Genomic DNA, 17,578 nt, shown 5'->3' with positions numbered 1-17,578 from the left:
AAAACTTAGTCCCTCACAGCGACAGGTCAGTCATAAACCCTTTGATTAAGTTGCTTCTGAAGAGAAGTCCACAAGAGCTTTCCAATAGAAACAACAGAAGAAAACCAAATCTTCAGTAGTGCAGACTAATGCATTCAGCACTCGTTGGCCTCTGTGTCTTTGCAAATTCCCATGTGAGAAATCCTGGTAATACTTTCAGCTGTGACTCCTCTGCCAGCACTACTTTTTCCCATCTTAGATCACTTACAAATTTAAAATCGTGTCTGTTACAGATAACAAAGCTTGCCTTTTTCAGCAGAAATCAGACAGACTGTCTTACCTCACCAGCAATTGGCTCACTCTGCAGCAGCGAGACTCCTGGTGTGTGTTTTTTAACGATTCTATTCAGATACTCTGCACTGTTAACAATTTACTTACATCGGATTGTAATGATCAACTAAAACCGAGTGTGCCCTTTAAATATAGGAACTTGTCTCGATGAATCAAACTCTTCTATCACTTTGTGATTGATTCCTATTTGCAAGAGGCAGTTATGATGACGCACGTGCTGGATGCTCACCTGTGAGTTGATGAATGAGCTCGTGTGGAAGAGTTGTGAGATCTGGAAGAGGCATGACTGGCAGGAAATGAGCCCTCTGTAGCAGGCCGTATAACACGTTCAGTCGCAGGGACATTCTTTGATATGTACTGCAGGTGGAGAGTGAAAAACAAAAACGATTGTAAAGAACAAAATCCATGTGGTGTAAATTAGTCTGTGTGTACTGCAATAATGTAAGGAATCCTCGGAAACATACATCTACCATAGGGATATCCTCCGGGCCGGGTCCTGGGTGATTGGGTCCATTAGCTAAGTTACGATTGGGATGTTCTGGACACATGTTTTGTCGCAGATGATTGTGCATCCTGTTTCTTTGTTTCCTGTTGAGAACATCTTGGTCATTCCCTTATTATTTAATCACCTTTTATTAAGTCTTTTTGATTTACTGTAACACCTACAGTAACTATTTAAACATGCCTAATAAAGTAAGGGTGTATTTTAAGACATAATCTATCATTTCCACCTGCTGAATGTCACAAGGACTGGGAAGTACACGAATATTTACGGTTTTGTATATTTATTAAATTAAAGAGCAGGAGTACATCTTCAGAAATCATTCATCATCTGGACTTACTTGGTTTTACAGTAGGCAACCACACACACGATGCCCACGACCAAGAGAGCCACACAAATACCCGTGATTGTCAGGACTCTTTTCTGGTAGAGTTCCTCTGCCTCTGTCAACATCACACACACACACACACACACACGCACGCACACGCACGCACACACACGCACACAGAAATGACAGAGGAAAAAAATTAGCTTCTTTTCTTTAAGGTGGTTATGGTGTCACATCTACACATCTATTTTTTTATTTTTTACTAAATCCTGAGCAGAATGAAGCATCATCCCCCCTTTCCCTTCACACTTAAACCTCTTCTTTTGCATTATCACAAACGCAGCAGATGCTGCTGCTGCTCCCTGCGCTGCAGTAAGGCGGCGTAGGTGGGGGAAGGGCATTGGACTGTTGGAGAGTTAGACTGTTCGATCAAACAACTCTAAAAACCAGCTATTTTAAATTGCACCATGCATGATAAAATGAAAAATATTCAATAACAAGTCTTAGTCTTGGTGTCTTTGGTGGTCTACTATCTCACTCACTCACTTACAGAAGCGATCATCTGCTCAGGCATTCAGTGAAACACAACGATGAGATCACAACAATTTTGCAAAAAAATTTGTCAAACAAGAGAAATTAGAAATGAAATGAAGATGAAATTTGATTGATGCTTTTGCTTTTCCAGAGAAGAGCTTGTAAAAGGTTGACGTAGATTCTTTGTTTCCCCTGGGGGGAAATAATGGAGGCAGTGTAGTCCCCAATTAATAATGTAATAAGAATGAATTGAATCTGTGCAACCATCTCAGGTTTCCTCCTTTCATTCACCAGTAGCCATTTTACATCAGCATACCAATTTGTGTCAACCTTCTGACGCCATAAATAAATCACTGAAGTCAGTTTATTTTTAGCTGCAAACTCAGTGATATTTCAACAATATTGCTTTTAGCCACTGATATTGAATTTGAAACAGAGGAAACGATACTTGTGTTAGTTTAATGACACTTATGGTCTACTACTAGAGTGCACTTGTGTAGTTGAAGCAGCGAGATCTACTATTAATTTTATACTCCCAACCACAAGAGGACTTTTCTGGAAAAGGTAGCAGGAAACAAAGGCTGACGATGAAAGAGGGCAGAAAGAGTGTCTGATAGAGGAGAAAGTGTAGGTTCTAAATATAGCATGGCATGCTCACATCACGGCATTTTACAGCATCCCTGAAGGATGATCCAAACCAGAAACGTGTCATGTTTTATACTCCGACATTACATTTCAGCTACACTAATGACGAAATGATGTAAGAGGCATGGTCAGGATCACACATAAAAAGAAAGACTGAGGTGGCATATCAAAGAAAAAAAAAAAGAGACGCTAGAAATGAGACCAAGAAGGTCGGAAAGATAGATCCTAATATTGAGCAAATCCTTGGGTATAGCTCCAAACATGACAGATCATGCTTGTTACAGATGGAATGAGGAACTAAAGTCCAAGGGGAAAATATGCTCTTGTAAGTGAGATGGAAACTGAGTTAATGGTATTTTTCCATTGCACGCGAATGAGAGGTGGAGGCGATTACATCCATGTTAATGATGTTTGATGAAGGATCAGTTGCATTGACTGAGGGTTCGTCGCCGTAATAAGTCATGGCATGATTGTTTGAGAGATCGACTTGTTAATCGGGGGACGATATGGTCACACCACAGACGGAACACGAGCAATGTCAAAATGAACGACATCTTAGTAGCTATGCTAGCACTGAGAATCAAAATGGATTGTTCCATACCCATAAATTCAATCCCAAGATGCTCTGCCATTGCAGAGAGTTGGAAGGTGGGTGGGAGAGGGGGGGAGAGACACAAGAAACAAAAGACCAGATTAAGAGCGGCACCTTCTAATATAGAAGTGGAGCAAGTACAAATTGGCATTACACAACACTTGTTGGTCATTGTCAGCCCGACACGGTCAGTACTATCTAAGACGAGACACAAGCATGCAACACACACTTCAAACCACACTACGTATCAGTATCACTACCACATATCACTACTACTAATTCTAATAAAGGGATTTTTGATTTCTTTTTACTACTTTTTAATACTCTTAATAAAACTACAATATTCTGCTCTTGCTTGAAAATTATATCCACTCTATATCTCAGCATACGGGGCCTCAACAAGATCATTTCCTTTTTTTGTAATTTTCTTTGAGTTAGCTGAAAAAGCTGACTAACAGTAAGTTTACAATAAGTAATAAGTTTTCGCTCTTTTTTTGATACATGTTACCAGTTGCTGTGTTGGTCCAATTCAGTAATAATGCAGTGCCAAGTAAAGGGAACGTTTCCAGATATGATCAAAGGAGAGATGACGTGGCCCTGTGTGAGTCGCTTAGTGTTTATTACTCCTATAAAAGGCTGATCCCTGACAGCAACCAGGTGCTAGTGGTGAGCACATCCTATAGATGCACCCACTGTGGTAGGTGTAGGGTTATTTAAGCCTGTTCTGCTTTCGTGGCGGATCTGTTACCAATAGTTGCGGCTCTCTAAAAACAAACAGGACGTACTCGTAATCTTAACAACCAAAGATTGCCTGGAGTCACTACCGCTGTCGGCTTTGTCATCCTCAGTCTCCATTTATAATCACACGTAGCGTCTCCGGCGGCACGTGAGGGAGCTGAATTAACCCCGCTTATTTTCTTTCCAAATGCAATGATGCAGAATTTTGCCCAAGCATGCAGCCACTTCTGAGGGACTGTATTTATCTTGCGCCACAGTTTTATGTTTTACAAGTAAGTCTTGAGGTTTATGTTTTATGGAGCGCCATATCATTGCATAACCAAACAAAATCCTAAAAGGGAATGGGATATTAGGTGCATAGCAACTGTTTGGGAAAATATGCGTCATCTACCGAGATTACCTGTGCTTTCAGTTTTCTGCTTTCTAAAAATGCAACACTGTCAATTCCAGGACACACCCATCACATGAACAGGCAAGTTAAAAGGAGTGTATGTGCACTGTGTTGGAATAATCATGAAGAATAAGAAGAATTATGGCTTGACTTTATATTGTATGGCAGATAGAGGCCACAGGGATGTCGTACCAGCTAGCAAGTCCATATTTCTGGCTCCTCACTTGCTTTACTTGGGCTAAAGCAATTCCCAGCTGTTCTTATGACAACATGCTCTTATTTAATCCAAGCACTTATGGCTGAGGAGAAAAAAAGCCATCCTCCTTCTCTTTTTTATCTCCTGGGGATGGGAGGTGCCCCTTTCGGGACGCAGGTTTTTAACTATGAAACGGATGTGCGTGAGCACAAGGGTCTGCCTTTTAAACTAAAATTTTAGCAGTTCTACTTGATTGTAAAGACTAAAAGCCAAGCTGTTCCCATGATAGTGTTGTAACGGAAAGAGGGTGCACGCTTTTTTTTCTCTCTCATTGTTTTACTATTTGTTTTTATCATCTTCTGTCTGTTTTTTGATTACTTGGTTGTATAACCATGCAAAGCAAATAATACAAGGCTGGTCTGTACTTGTGTAGCTGGATGAGAACAGGAAATAAACGCTGTCCTTGATGCACAGCTGCGCTGAAGTTAAACAGAATGTAGAAAAAGTGTGTGAGTGTACGGGGGAGGAAAAAAAAGCTCCCACACAACACTGTCTGCTCTGCCAGAAAAACAAGCAATTTCAGCACAGTGCATTACAACTTAATGTGAGATGAAATTACTTGTACTTAAGAAGGGGTTTTTTGGGGGTATTGTACTCTGTGCCAATATACAACAAACAGAATGTGTAAGCTTGAAAAGTCAGACTACAGGGATGAGCATTAGGAAACTCCAAACGCAGATGCAGTTTGTTATTTTCTGAATGCAATGTTACATTAAATCGCAACCATATGGGCTTGCAAAGGCATGATGCTGCCATTATCCAGCATAAATGACAGGCTTTGGATTTAATTATATATCATTTTTATACTTGAAACCTGTGCATGCAGTGCTTTCCCTAAAGAATCAAGTCCAGACTTTTTGAAATTTCAGTCGTTACGTTTCATTAATGTCACGTCTCTCACTGTACAAGTAATCACCAATCAAGTAATACTGACATTTAAACGCTCCACAAGAATCCCCACCATGTGGTTGGTTTTTAAAGCTAAAACCCTTAAGGGCAATATCAATCAGGCCATAGTCGTCCACAAAACGTCCTCTAATCTTAGTATAACAACGCAGTTGATAGATGTGTTTGCAGATGTTGCCGTGTGGGATGGTGCAGGGTTTAGTTCTCTAACCCCAGGCTACTAAAGCTGCTTGACATGGCACTCCAGTACAGTGTTTGGACTATCTGTCGTGCGAACACCATTTTGTTTCTTCTGGATCAGCGTGTTCTTGTGTGGACCTAACAAAGCTTAGTGTTTTCTACAGGCTGGCTGTGATTTAGGTCCTCCGCAAGTTATCCACTGGTCTCAAAGTTAAACAAATAGTGCTTCACATTTACCATCTTGGCTAATTTTGAACTAATGCGAGGCAGGTGCTGTAAAGTTTTGCGGTAAGTGGGCCTTTTCTTTTGGAATCCATGATTATCTCCGACATCAAATCAAATCAGTGTGATTTTGTTTTTTCATTTTCATATTTGATCTTTATATTGATGATAACGGTTACGCTTTCACACCTGTTTATCAATAGTTAATAAATCCTAGTAGAAAGAAATGCACCATCATTTCAGCTTCAGCTGGTTGCAGCCTCTCAAATAAGGGCTCTTTACAAGCTTGCTGTTATCAGTTAGTGCTCCACCTGATAGAGCCAGTCATTTGTCATGCTTGTTAGTTGCGACTAATTGTTTGGGCCTGGCTTTCCATACAAGCTCTACTTAGGGTCAAACGTGCTTGCATGTTTCAAGCTGATTGCGAGAACAGGCATCATTAGTAAGTGGGCTAAACAAAGTCCTTTTGTAATTATTTTGCCATTAGACTGTGTCGTTACATGCAACTTGCGATGTGCAAATCAACTTGCACAAAGCAAACTCACACCCTGACTCGCTGCTGTCGGCCTCGCTACGAACTCTTATTCTGCGAATGCGCATGCAACGCACTGCACTGAGTCAAAGGGCACACAATATTACATGCAGACCAAACACAGTAACAGACTCCACTAATCTATGCCAGCTTGTGAATGAGTCACCAGAGCAGACACAGACAAAACTATTAGGTAATAACAGGAAATTAATGCGGTCTCTACACCCAGCATGCACGCGTGACACGAGGACAGACTGACAGTGACAGAAGAGGAAATTGACATACGGTAGAAACTGGCCATAACGTAGGTTTGACAGCGATCACCAGTAAAGTCATTTGGACACCTGATGGAAAGAAACAAAGCCGAAGAAAGAGAGAAGGAGGAAGAGGGTGGTGAAAGAGTGAGAGAAAGGAAGAAAATAGAGGGGGAGAGAGTGGAGTGAAAAGGACAGTGTGAGTAAGAAAAAGTGAGAAAGAAGGGAAGGGGGGGGGGAGAAGAGGGGGGAGAGAGGAAGAGAGACACAGAATTAGAACAACAGAACATCTACAGACAGCAGAAGCAGAGTGTTCCCTTTGGATGACACCATCGTGTGCATGGTGTAGTGCACAGCTCAATGCGTGTTGACCTGAGAAGGAGGAAGAGGAGGAGAAAGAGGAAGAGATCTGGTGGGGGGGGGAGTGGGGGGGATGAGGAGGGCAGCAAGAGTCCACAGAGGTAATCCAGTGACAACTGTGTCTCTGTTGTCAGCTGCTCATATCATTTGAACATACTTTTGAAAGGATTGGGCATGTACACCCGCAGTGGCTCAGTCTGTAAGCATCGAGGGCCGAAGTATCCATCCGGACATCTGGGAAGGAGCAGACAAGTGTTATGGAAAAGGAAAAAAAAACACACAGAGAGTGAGGTTGATTTCAGGGGCTTGAATCCCTTCACACACATTTCTGCAAAATGTCACAGCATGTTTAAACACACAACAAAACAAGTAACAGCAACAACAAAAAAACTGCTACCAAACTCACAGTAAAGTGCAAACAAAGCAAGGAGGGCATCCTCTGCTGATGAACGTGCCCAATTTCGCAGTTTTAAATTGATCTCAATCTGCACAAAAATGTAATGCTTAGCAGATGCTGCATCTCTCTGATAAGCTAGCAGCTCCCCCCCCTTACAGACACACTGACAAACAAAAAAGGGTAAAAATATACTTCAGCCTGGGCTCTCATCTTGGCAGCGGAATTAAAAAAGAAGAAGGAGAAAAGAGAAAGAACCAAAAAAAACATATATAATGACATATAATAATAATAATATGGGCTTTTATAAAAAGAGATAAATGTGATTCAGGATACTGACAGTCCCATGGCTTTCTGAACTCTGTCTATGGGATGAGAGAAGAGCAATTTTCATGAGTGTATGGAGAATAAGAATGTAGCTTGGGATAAACCAGGCAATGTTTTATAGGTAATCAATAAATCATTCCTTGGAAAGCAGTGAAACAGAGCTGAAAGTTGGGAAATGTTTCTCTTTCTCTTGGAGCCTGTTGGAATCCTTGTGGATGTATCCATAACCTGCAAACGTGACTGTTTTATAACTGATACCAGAGCACAGAGTGTTAAAGCAGTCAGATCAGGAAATAAGGAAATAAAATCCCAAATTTTAATTTCCAGCTTGGAAAGGAAAAAAAAATGAATATGTAAATGTTTCTTGGTAAACACGCGAGGATGTGTTCAGCTGTTCTTTGAAGTCAGCGTCAAGACCAAAGTTTCAAATGTGTGGCTGCGTTAGGTTTTTGTTACTGAGGACAGACTATCATCACCATCAGGAGCGTTGGGTTAAACCACATTTCCTCATTATAATCTCAATTTGGATGAGAAGTTGGTCTTTTCAGGGCCACCAACAATCTACCCAGAGCCACAACTAGACCACTGATCCAACAAATGTGATTTACTGGGTCCACACAGTGCCTCCTGGGAGCACCATAAATATTCGGCAATGAGTTACTCATCCTGAGTGATGGTGTTTAACTGGGTGGGGGCGGGGGGGGGGAATTGCGCCACCTAGGTCGAGGAAACTTGGCTGAAAGATGAAGGAAATAAACTGTCACGGGGTGCAAATGACCACAGAGGTGCAGAAAATAAACATGTAACTTTCAGGAGGAAAACAAACACTTTGCAATGTTTATGAAAATGTTCTACAAACTGTAGATACACTGAACTTTCTCAACTCATTACCCTTCTAATAAGTTCCATAAAGAAGTGATAACTATCGTTCTCTTAGGAAGACACTTCTGTTCAACAACTTTCATTGTACTTGTATCATCATGTATAGAACTGAAACAGTCAATTTATTACATAATAGTAAAACTTCTAATCACTGTGTCTCTGATGGTTTGCTGCTTTTCCTTGTTTTGAATCATTATAAACGTAATTTTGTTGGATTTGGACCGCTGGTCAGACAGTAGGAAGCAAACTGAAAGACAGAAAAAAAAAATCAGGTATCTGTAATGAGCATTACCCAGGAGATCTGTGAGACCTGTGGAGTATACGCCCGATTTAAAACCATCTCAGTCAAATTTTGAGCACCTTTATTCGAGCCGTTTCAGCTGATTCAAAAATATAACAAGCACATAATTAGTTGAGGGAAGCCACAATGTCAAGATTGGCTTGCAATCCAAGCACATCAGAAGATCTCACTGCCAGCTTTTTTCACCTTATGCTTAAGCTGATATTCTTGCATGTTCAATCATCAAATTTCATATGAGGTACCTATTTAAGTTGCTTTCACCTTCCTTGTAAGCAACTAAAAGTGTAGAAAAGTCCCAGATTAGAGCCATACTAATAATCTTCTGCACGCCAGAGTCCTGCAGATGGAAATAATTATTTTCCCTTTTTGGCTGCAGTGGTCCTGACTGAATGTACACAACTAACAAATACAGTTCTTTTTTCTGCACATTATGCATGCTTTGCATGAAAATAACAGCAGGTTTCAACTTTCAACACTCTTCACATCATTTCACCTTATCACATCACCTTACCTCAACCTAAAAGTTTCTATCTGAAAGTGAAGGAGCTGGGAATAAAAGTAGGACTAGCTGTCTGCAGGACTTGTTTAGCCAGAGAGTAATACCCACTGAAGCCTGGCCTATATTGAATGAGATGGCTGTGGGGCAACAAATCCCTGCAGGCCTTCACCACTGCATTATCCAACTTTTCTGGACCCATGCCCTAGCCGTGAGTGAATTAGCTGCAGCAATTGAGTTATTGCTGCCTCCAATTTGTACACAGCGTATTGAACGGCTGTTGCAGCCATGTCCTGCTTGCTCGTCGAGCATTCTTCCTGCGGCCAACTGGGCACAGAAAGCCTTGCTAGTGTTTCAGCTCTATATCAAATCAGCCAAAAGGATTATGTTAGCATATGGTTGAAGAGAAAATACATCAGAATATCTGACAACAATGCAAGCAGATGTCATTTGTTTTGTAACTACACAATAAGGTTTAACTGATTTTTACAACTAAGGTAACCTATTTTTTTTCCTTTTGATTAACTAATACATACAGCTGTGCTCAAAGGTTTACATGCACTCACCAGTGGCAGTGGTAGATTACACAAAGTGAATGGAATAATATAGAAGTAGGACTACCTGCTACCTTCACCTTAGATCAACAGCTAGACAGTTGAAACGTGTAGACAGTTGCATGTTCCAACAAGAAAATGATCCCACAGACACATCAAAAAGTGAAGTTAAAAGTTCGGCCTGTGCCAGGAAACCAACCACTTTAAACAAACTCTACCAATTCTGCCAAGAAGAGTGGTCAAATATCCAGACAGAATTAATCCAGGTTGTTAACTGCTACCAAAAGTGTCTGATTGAGGTGTAACTTTCTAATGTACATTTAACCAAATGTACGTAGGAAAGGTAGTGAAAATCTTACATAAATTTAAACTTGTGCACCAAATATTTGTTTTTAAAGTCATGAAAGATGTATGTTGTTCAACTAAATCATTAAAAGCCAAAATTACCATGACGTTCATGCCCATATTGAGTGTAAATAAAATTCTGAATACAACTGTATTTGGGTCCAATAAATGTAAGAAACTCTAAATAACAGTCACAGTTTCCAAAGGAACGGTTTTGAAATTGCTTGTTTTGTTTGATCTACAGCCCAAAATCAATGATTTTATTTTAAAATAGCAGCAGATAACCAGCCAATAGTCATTCCCAAATCTAAAACCAGTGAACATCTGGCTTTTATGACTAAAAATGAGTAATAGTTAATGCAAGTAGTTGCAGGGCGTTTTTCTGATTACTAAATGACTAATCAAGAAAGTGGTTGTTTCATCTCTTAAAATAAATTTTTAAAAAACAACAAAAACTGTTAGTCCTCTACAAAGAAAACCACTTGTTTAGCTTAACCTCTCGTGCACATGGTCCCAAATAATGTTGATTTCGAGGCTAACACAAACTCACATGTAAATGTCAAAGAAAAAAAAGGTTGTTTCCGTGATAATGTCAACCTGTTTTCCTCCTGAAAAGCTAAGATGCATGGTTCCTCCAACGCACTTTACACACAGGTCTTGATCCCCTTTGCCAAATGTAAGCAATGATTCTATTTACCTCATTGGGGGCCTCTAACAGGCATAAATATTTGCTCGCGACTAAACCAGTGACTCATGACATTTTGAAAAGCCTTTTAATGTGCGGCCCTCCTGTACACTAAACATGACTTAAAAGGATGAGCACACCATCGCCTCACTCCATTATTAGTGTTAAAATACACAACAGGTGGGTAGTTAGACAAACTGGCAGCATATTCCTGTGATGCGTCGCTGCTGCTGCTGAAAGAAGGAAGGGGAATCGAGCTATACCACAAAAACAAAAAGCAAGGTAAAAACTTGTAGTTAGATAGCTGAAGATGATTATCAAAGTCAAGATGCCGTAAAAGAGCCTCTAATTTGGACTGTGGGACAAAACATCTGTCAAACAACAACGGCCAAGAAGAAAAATACTTGAAAAGAAAAGGATAGAAGAGATTACTCACTTGCAGGAAAGCTGATTTATACCATGGAAGAAGTAACAGTCGCCGCCATTCACACAGTAGGCTCTCTCTGTGTCGTTGCATTTTCTGGCATGGCCTGAGCCTGGAGATAGCGTTGTGGTCACTGAGAAAAAACACAGAGAAGAAAATGACAAATTACCTCCAGCTGACCCAGTGGATCCTTTATAACGTCAGCTTTATTTCCTTTATAGCCACAGCCAGATGAATAAACAATAATTTGCAGTCAAAACAAGGAAACGTCATGATAAATGAACATGAAGAGGATTTTCATTTAATAAAAATTTGTTAGTTTTTCTTGTATCTCTGCAAGACTAATATGACTTTTATGTGTGTATCTCTAGTTTTTCTTAAAGAGTTACTTAAATGCCACACTTGTAATTCCACAAGGACTCTTAGTCTTTCATGTACAAATGTAATTGTTTCTCAAAAGGAGTGTTGACATTATCTCAACAAGTTCTATGAGCAAAGATAAATATTTCCCTGAAGTAGCGTAGGAGGTGTTTATGCCTCGACTCAGGTCCTTGGAGTGGCCTGAAATGTCATGTATCTGCACTTAATCCCCCCCATTGAACAGATATCTGTTTGGGATGAAGTCTGCTCATCGGAATCAAAATAGGGATGTTTAGAGGAATGAGAGTGCTGAGAAAGGTTCACTGTGGCAGGATTGGGCTTGAGAAGGGTGGAGTGCACCTCACATGTCAGATACTGACATGTGATGGAAATTGTGTACCTGCTCTCAGACGATGTTAGTACCTTGGGAGAATGTGGCTGTTAGGCATAGAGAAGTCTTCGGCTGGTAAGAGTTTTACACTGACAATATATTGGCTTCAGCAGCCTGACACTCATTTTATCAAGCATAGCCACTGGGTTTACTGTAAGTAATGTCAGTCCTGTGAAAACTAAGCACACTCCCTGATTCAGAAGCTTGTAGAAACATCTTTAGCAGCAATACCTTGAATTAATTGCATCCTATACTTTTATACTTTTCATCCCAGCCTCTATCAGTCTCTCACGTCATTCTGCATCTCAATCGCGTGAAGGTCTGAACTTGGTCTGACTAGGTCACTGTAGCATCTTGATTCTTGTCCTTTTTTAGCCGTTCTGTTGCAGAATTGCTGCTGTGCTTGGGATTATTGTCTTATTGCAAAACCCACTTTCTGCCAAGCTTTAGCTGTCAGACAGATGGCTTCACATTTAGTCTAGAACACCGATACATAGAGGTGGTCATGGTCCACCAGTGACAGTGCGTATGAGGTGTGTGTGTGTGTGTGTGTGTGTGTATTGTACTGCCATGAACTTAACCAGTTAACATGCCAACTCAGGTTTGGAGTCTGAGATCTAGTTTTGGATTTTTTCCAATCTCTCTAAACATTGCACAGTCTGTTCTTCTGAAGTATTTGCTGGGACATTTGCTTCTAGGAAGATTATAGCTTACTGTTAACATTAGCAACTAGCAAACTTCCAAAACATCTGCTTTTATACAGGTGCTCACACATTAACTGAACATCAATCAATCATGTTCAATTGACTAGCAGCACCTGGCTGCTATATATCTTCTTAATGCTGAACAAAGCAATAGGGCGTACATAGTCTGATCAGGAGGGCTAGCTCTGTGGTCGGCATGAAGCTGGACACTCTGGTGACAGTGGCAGAGAAAAGGACATTAAAGAAACTGATGGACATTATGGACAATGCCAGGCATCCTCTGCACACGGCCATTAACAACCAGAAGAGTCTGTTCAGTGACAGGTTGCTTCTCCCCAAGACAAGAACTAACAGACTTAAAAACTCCTTTGTCCCACACGCCATCAGACTGTTTAACTCCTCTCTGGAGGGGAGAGGGAGGGGAAACAGGAGGACAAAGGAGGGGGGAACAACTAAGCTGTAGTGCCTCTTCACCTCACTGTGCAATACCTTTTGTGCAATACTTTTGTAAATAGTCAACAGTGCAATAGACCTCAATACTTGAAATGTGCAATTCACTTGTATTTTTATTTTTTATTTTTTTATTCCTATTTATTCTATTTATCCCCTTCGTATATTTTATTTATATTGTCTCTGTATTTATATATATATGTGTGTGTGTGTGTGTGTGTGTGTGTGTGTGTGTGTGTGTGTGTGTATATATATATATAATATTCTGTAACTTCTGTCGGTGCTGTGCTTTTTTGGAAATCGAATTTCCCAGAGGAACCCACCCGAGGGATTAATAAAGTTCTATCTAATCTAATCTAATCTAATCTAATCTAATCTAGTACATAGAGTCCCGTGAAAACGTTCTTCTTCACATGCCAGATTGGCTGTTTTCCGTAAAGACATACTATACCCTCCGGCTGGAGAAGTGCGTTGCTTACTGCAGAAGCTCACCTCTGGTTTGGCTACTACATTAGAGGTTAATTCCCATGCTTATTAGGATAGAGAAGCAAACAAATGACATCAGTCTGTGCGTCATTGCCAGTATGAGTGAAGAGCACGAATAAATCAGAACACTATATAACCAAAAAATGTTTTGTTCTTTACACATGCAGTATACCAAAATATATCAAATAGCGTGTCATTGCTGGGCAAAAATTACTTTGTGAATAAAGTACAACATCCATCCATTCAATGAACAAACAAAGACATAAATCCACTTGGTTAAATCGCGATGAGATAAGTCGATAAAAGGTGTTATTTATACCTAGCATTTCATTTTAGAGGTAAAATTTTACTACGGTAAATTTACGATGTCACGCTGTTCTGCCAAAATTCCTTAAAAAAAAGTAATGCTCCCAAGACAACACCACACCTATTTATTATCATAGGTCCAAATATTCCTAAAATATTTCCAGGTTTACCCATTGATCAGAACCACTTCATCACCTGATGTCTCACTTGGAGGACTGGTTCGTAAAACACTTCATTAAAAAAAGAGGGGAAAAAAAATCAGAAAAAGCTGTCGGGCAAACCCTTTTTTAAAAAAAACCAAAGAAACCTCCCACGCTCAAAATGGAAACTTCGTGCAGGATTCAAGTGCAAAACCTGTGCAGGAACATGTGGACAAACAAGCTGCACAAGGCTGCAACCTTTCCCAGAATGCACCAGTGGAAATCAGAGGAGCGTCGTAGACAGATCATCAGTCTCCACAGGACGGGTGGACGCCACGATACTCGTAGTCACAGATAATCTACGGTCCACCTGGCGTGCATGTGGGTGGACTGCGGGTGGAAAACAGATGACCCACACGGGGAGGTGGAGAACATGCAGACTTCACATAGGAAAGATCAAGGCCTATATCTGAACCATGGACAAGTTCTGCTGTCAATGTTTATTTTGCTACTGGTCATACCAAATTAGTTCCACAGTAGTCACCTTTTTTCCCTCTTTGTCATCATTTTCAATGAAAAAGTGAAAAGTGAAAAAACAACTTCCTGCACTTAGTTGAGCTGTTTCACATAAAAAGAGTCAGATGCAAAATCTCAAAATTACACATATTTTTTGTCTAATAGGGCTGCTAGATACATTTTAACTAACTGAAACCTATATTTGTTAAGATCACATTATTTTTATACAGAAATAAATGACTTAAAAAAACCCCAAATAAACCAAAATAAGGTATACTGGTACGGGTAAAGGCGCTATTTTCTTAGCTGTACTCCTTGTTATAAAATGTTCAAAGTGAAGATCAGCCCTGTGTAAGCTAACTGGAATGAGGGCATTTAAACAATATATCCAAAATCCCTGTTTTGGATTAAACTTGATAAATAGCTACAGTTTGCGAAGAGGCTTTAAATCTGGACAGCTGTAGCATGGGGCTTATATTTTTATTGCCATACAGCTGAATGCTTGCAGGTGGAGACCACACATCTCCTCAGCCGACAAGGTTCATTTACCTAAACAACAAACACCACCTGCAATATTAAGGGGCTTCCTAGAGGAGCAGAAAAATTCCTGCAGACCACAATTTACACTCCATACAGTGAGAAGAACAGCAAATCCAACTGACTGAAGGAAATTACACGCTAATATCGCTGCAACGATTCATTAAATATATCAAAACAATGAAAGTGTTTAATGATGACTTAACAATTTGGCAAAAAAAATAATTCCTGGAGTTGATCCCACTTTCAGAAAACTATCTACTTCTATTTTACTGAATCTATTCTCTGCCAAATGTTTAAAATGAATTTAAATGAATCATATAAAAATATTATTTGTATAACTTTAATAAATGATCTATATAAACATACTCCTACTGGCATGGAGGAATTGATGATTTCTTAAGAAAAAGGTCACTTTACATATTTTAGCAGGATTCAAGCACTGCTTTCAGTGGGCTTCAAAGATTGCAGTTATCCTAACATTAACATTACTATTGGTTTTCAGTCATCAACATCTATGATGTAGCACAGTGTCCCAGTTTTATCCTCCCCTACTCCTTTTCCCTGCTGTCCTCCCTTCTTTCCTTTGTGTCTTCCAGTTACTCCCACATAGCAGACCCTCTGCTTTAAGAAAAGTGAAGAAAAAGTTCCAGTTTTTGCACACTGTGTACAGAAAGCTTAGGAATTCTTACTAAAAAAGCATACACATATACACCGTCAGCAGAAGCGTATAATAAAACAGTTGTTGATGTTTACGGCATTCGAGATACAAAGTAAAATGATCATGTGTAAAATTACAAAAACCTCACTATCCGTATTATTTTCATAACAGTTATGGTTTAAGCTTGTGAGCAGGACGGCCTAAATAGGAAACATACAATTAATTTCAGAGGCAGACTAAAAACTTGAAAACACCAATAGGAGACTCAGTGTTTTAAATTGTGTCAGATTTAAAGGTTTACGGCAGTTAAAGGCCAACACACAGGACCTGAACTGATGCATCTATAAATCATAGGTTCGTGCACTTTAGGGTTTATGATAAACTTGTAAACTTGACAAAAGCATGTGTAAAAACCCTGCTGAGCTGCAGTAAAATATCTAAAAACCCTGAAATGCTGAAGGCTAGCTTTGCGCCCAGCAAGCTATAGTTTTTTTTTGTTTTTTTTTTTGCAAAACCAAACTGTTTGGTTATTCCCATCATCATGCCTTCTGTCAATAAAATAGATATTTATATTTTAAGAGAAATTGAATGCACCTGGAGTAAAACATTTTATATAACATATGTCTGTGTAGGTTCTCAGTCATCCAGGCCATGGTAATCTAAGGAGCTTGGAAAAACAGCTACTGAACCTCTTTAAGTTTCTTGAAGATGCTTCACTTTCATCCGAGAAGCTTCTTCAGTTTTAAGACCAAATGGTCGAGAGTCACGGGTTTTAGTCCTTTAGGGTTGTTGACCCACTATTGATCATGTGTCTCATCACATGTGCCAAGGCATGACAACAACACCAATGAAGCCTTAAGATGAGACCCCCCCAAGTAACTACAAAAAGAAAGTCATCAGTTGCCAAAACAACTTGAAAAAATGATAAAGCCATTGACCACTCTACCTAGGGCTGCACGATTTTGCATAAAATGAGAATCACGATTTTTTGGCTTAGAATTGAGATCACGATTCTCTCACGATTTTCTTTTCCAGTATAAATATTTATTGCACTTATTAACTGCACATCAACTTCGTAACAATTGAGACTGAACATAAAAACAATAAATAAACATAAAAACAACAAATGTCTCACGTTTTGTTGTTGCCGCAAAATGTTGTACTGCTTGAAATTCCGTCTCCACCGTTGCTCGACACTGCGTGTATAGAGCAGGTAGTGCAACAATAGAAAAATAGTTGCGGAACGGCACTGTGTAGCGTTTGTCTAGGGTGTTGATCATTTTCCTAAATCCCTCGTTTAGCACAGTGTTGATGGGAGCCATATCTTTGGTCAGGTGATAAGTAATAGCCTCCGTAATTTCTTTGTGCCTGCGGGAGTTCGACGTGTATAGGGAAGCGCTGTATAAGGTTCCCGTTATTGATGTTTGGGTGGTTGACCGGAAGGATTTTCTCCTGTCACTTTCTCGTCATCCCTGACGTGCTCTCCGTTGTTTTTTCCCTGCTAATTTTAGCATCACACCGCACAGCTTCTGTATCACGTGGTATAAGGCTCCGCCCTTGTCATTTGTTGAGCAGGAAGAGTGAGCGCTTGTTTTCATGCAGATTACGTCCCGGATCAAAATGCGGTACAATCGTTGTCTTTTTTTTTTCTTTTTTCTTTTTCTTTTTTTTTTTTTTTAAATCGTTGTCATTTGGAAATGAGATTGCACATAAGTATGAATCGAGATCGCGATTTTCTAACGATTAATCGTGCAGCCCTACTACGTACCACTGTCTGTACCCAGGGATGCTATACCCTGTTATACACACCCAGCCACCTACAACATTTCCAAGCACCTCGTCACCATCC

General features: G+C 39.9%; 1 protein-coding gene across 4 annotated transcripts in view; it reads right to left on the bottom strand.

Moving 5' to 3' along the window:
- Positions 1 to 17,578, bottom strand: part of nrg2a (neuregulin 2a) — a 78,495-nt gene that overhangs the window by 6,989 nt on the left and 53,928 nt on the right. For 2 of the 4 annotated variants that reach the window (XM_004564045.6, XM_076889137.1), the window contains exons 4-9: positions 11,191 to 11,311; positions 6,442 to 6,500; positions 2,941 to 2,964; positions 1,173 to 1,275; positions 795 to 918; positions 560 to 687 (exon numbers count right to left, since the gene is read on the bottom strand). In XM_004564045.6, the coding sequence (XP_004564102.1) occupies positions 560 to 687; positions 795 to 918; positions 1,173 to 1,275; positions 2,941 to 2,964; positions 6,442 to 6,500; positions 11,191 to 11,311 (559 nt within the window). Of the gene's footprint in view, positions 1 to 559; positions 688 to 794; positions 919 to 1,172; positions 1,276 to 2,940; positions 2,965 to 6,441; positions 6,501 to 6,927; positions 7,005 to 11,190; positions 11,312 to 17,578 lie in introns of all 4 variants that reach the window. The other 2 variants (XM_076889135.1, XM_076889136.1) reach the window with 2 other exon arrangements.

Source organism: Maylandia zebra, linkage group LG10, assembly GCF_041146795.1.
Source record: "Maylandia zebra isolate NMK-2024a linkage group LG10, Mzebra_GT3a, whole genome shotgun sequence".
Lineage (NCBI taxonomy): Eukaryota > Metazoa > Chordata > Actinopteri > Cichliformes > Cichlidae > Maylandia > Maylandia zebra.
Note: the sequence above shows the minus strand (reverse complement) of the source record. Positions and strands in the feature narration are given on the sequence as shown.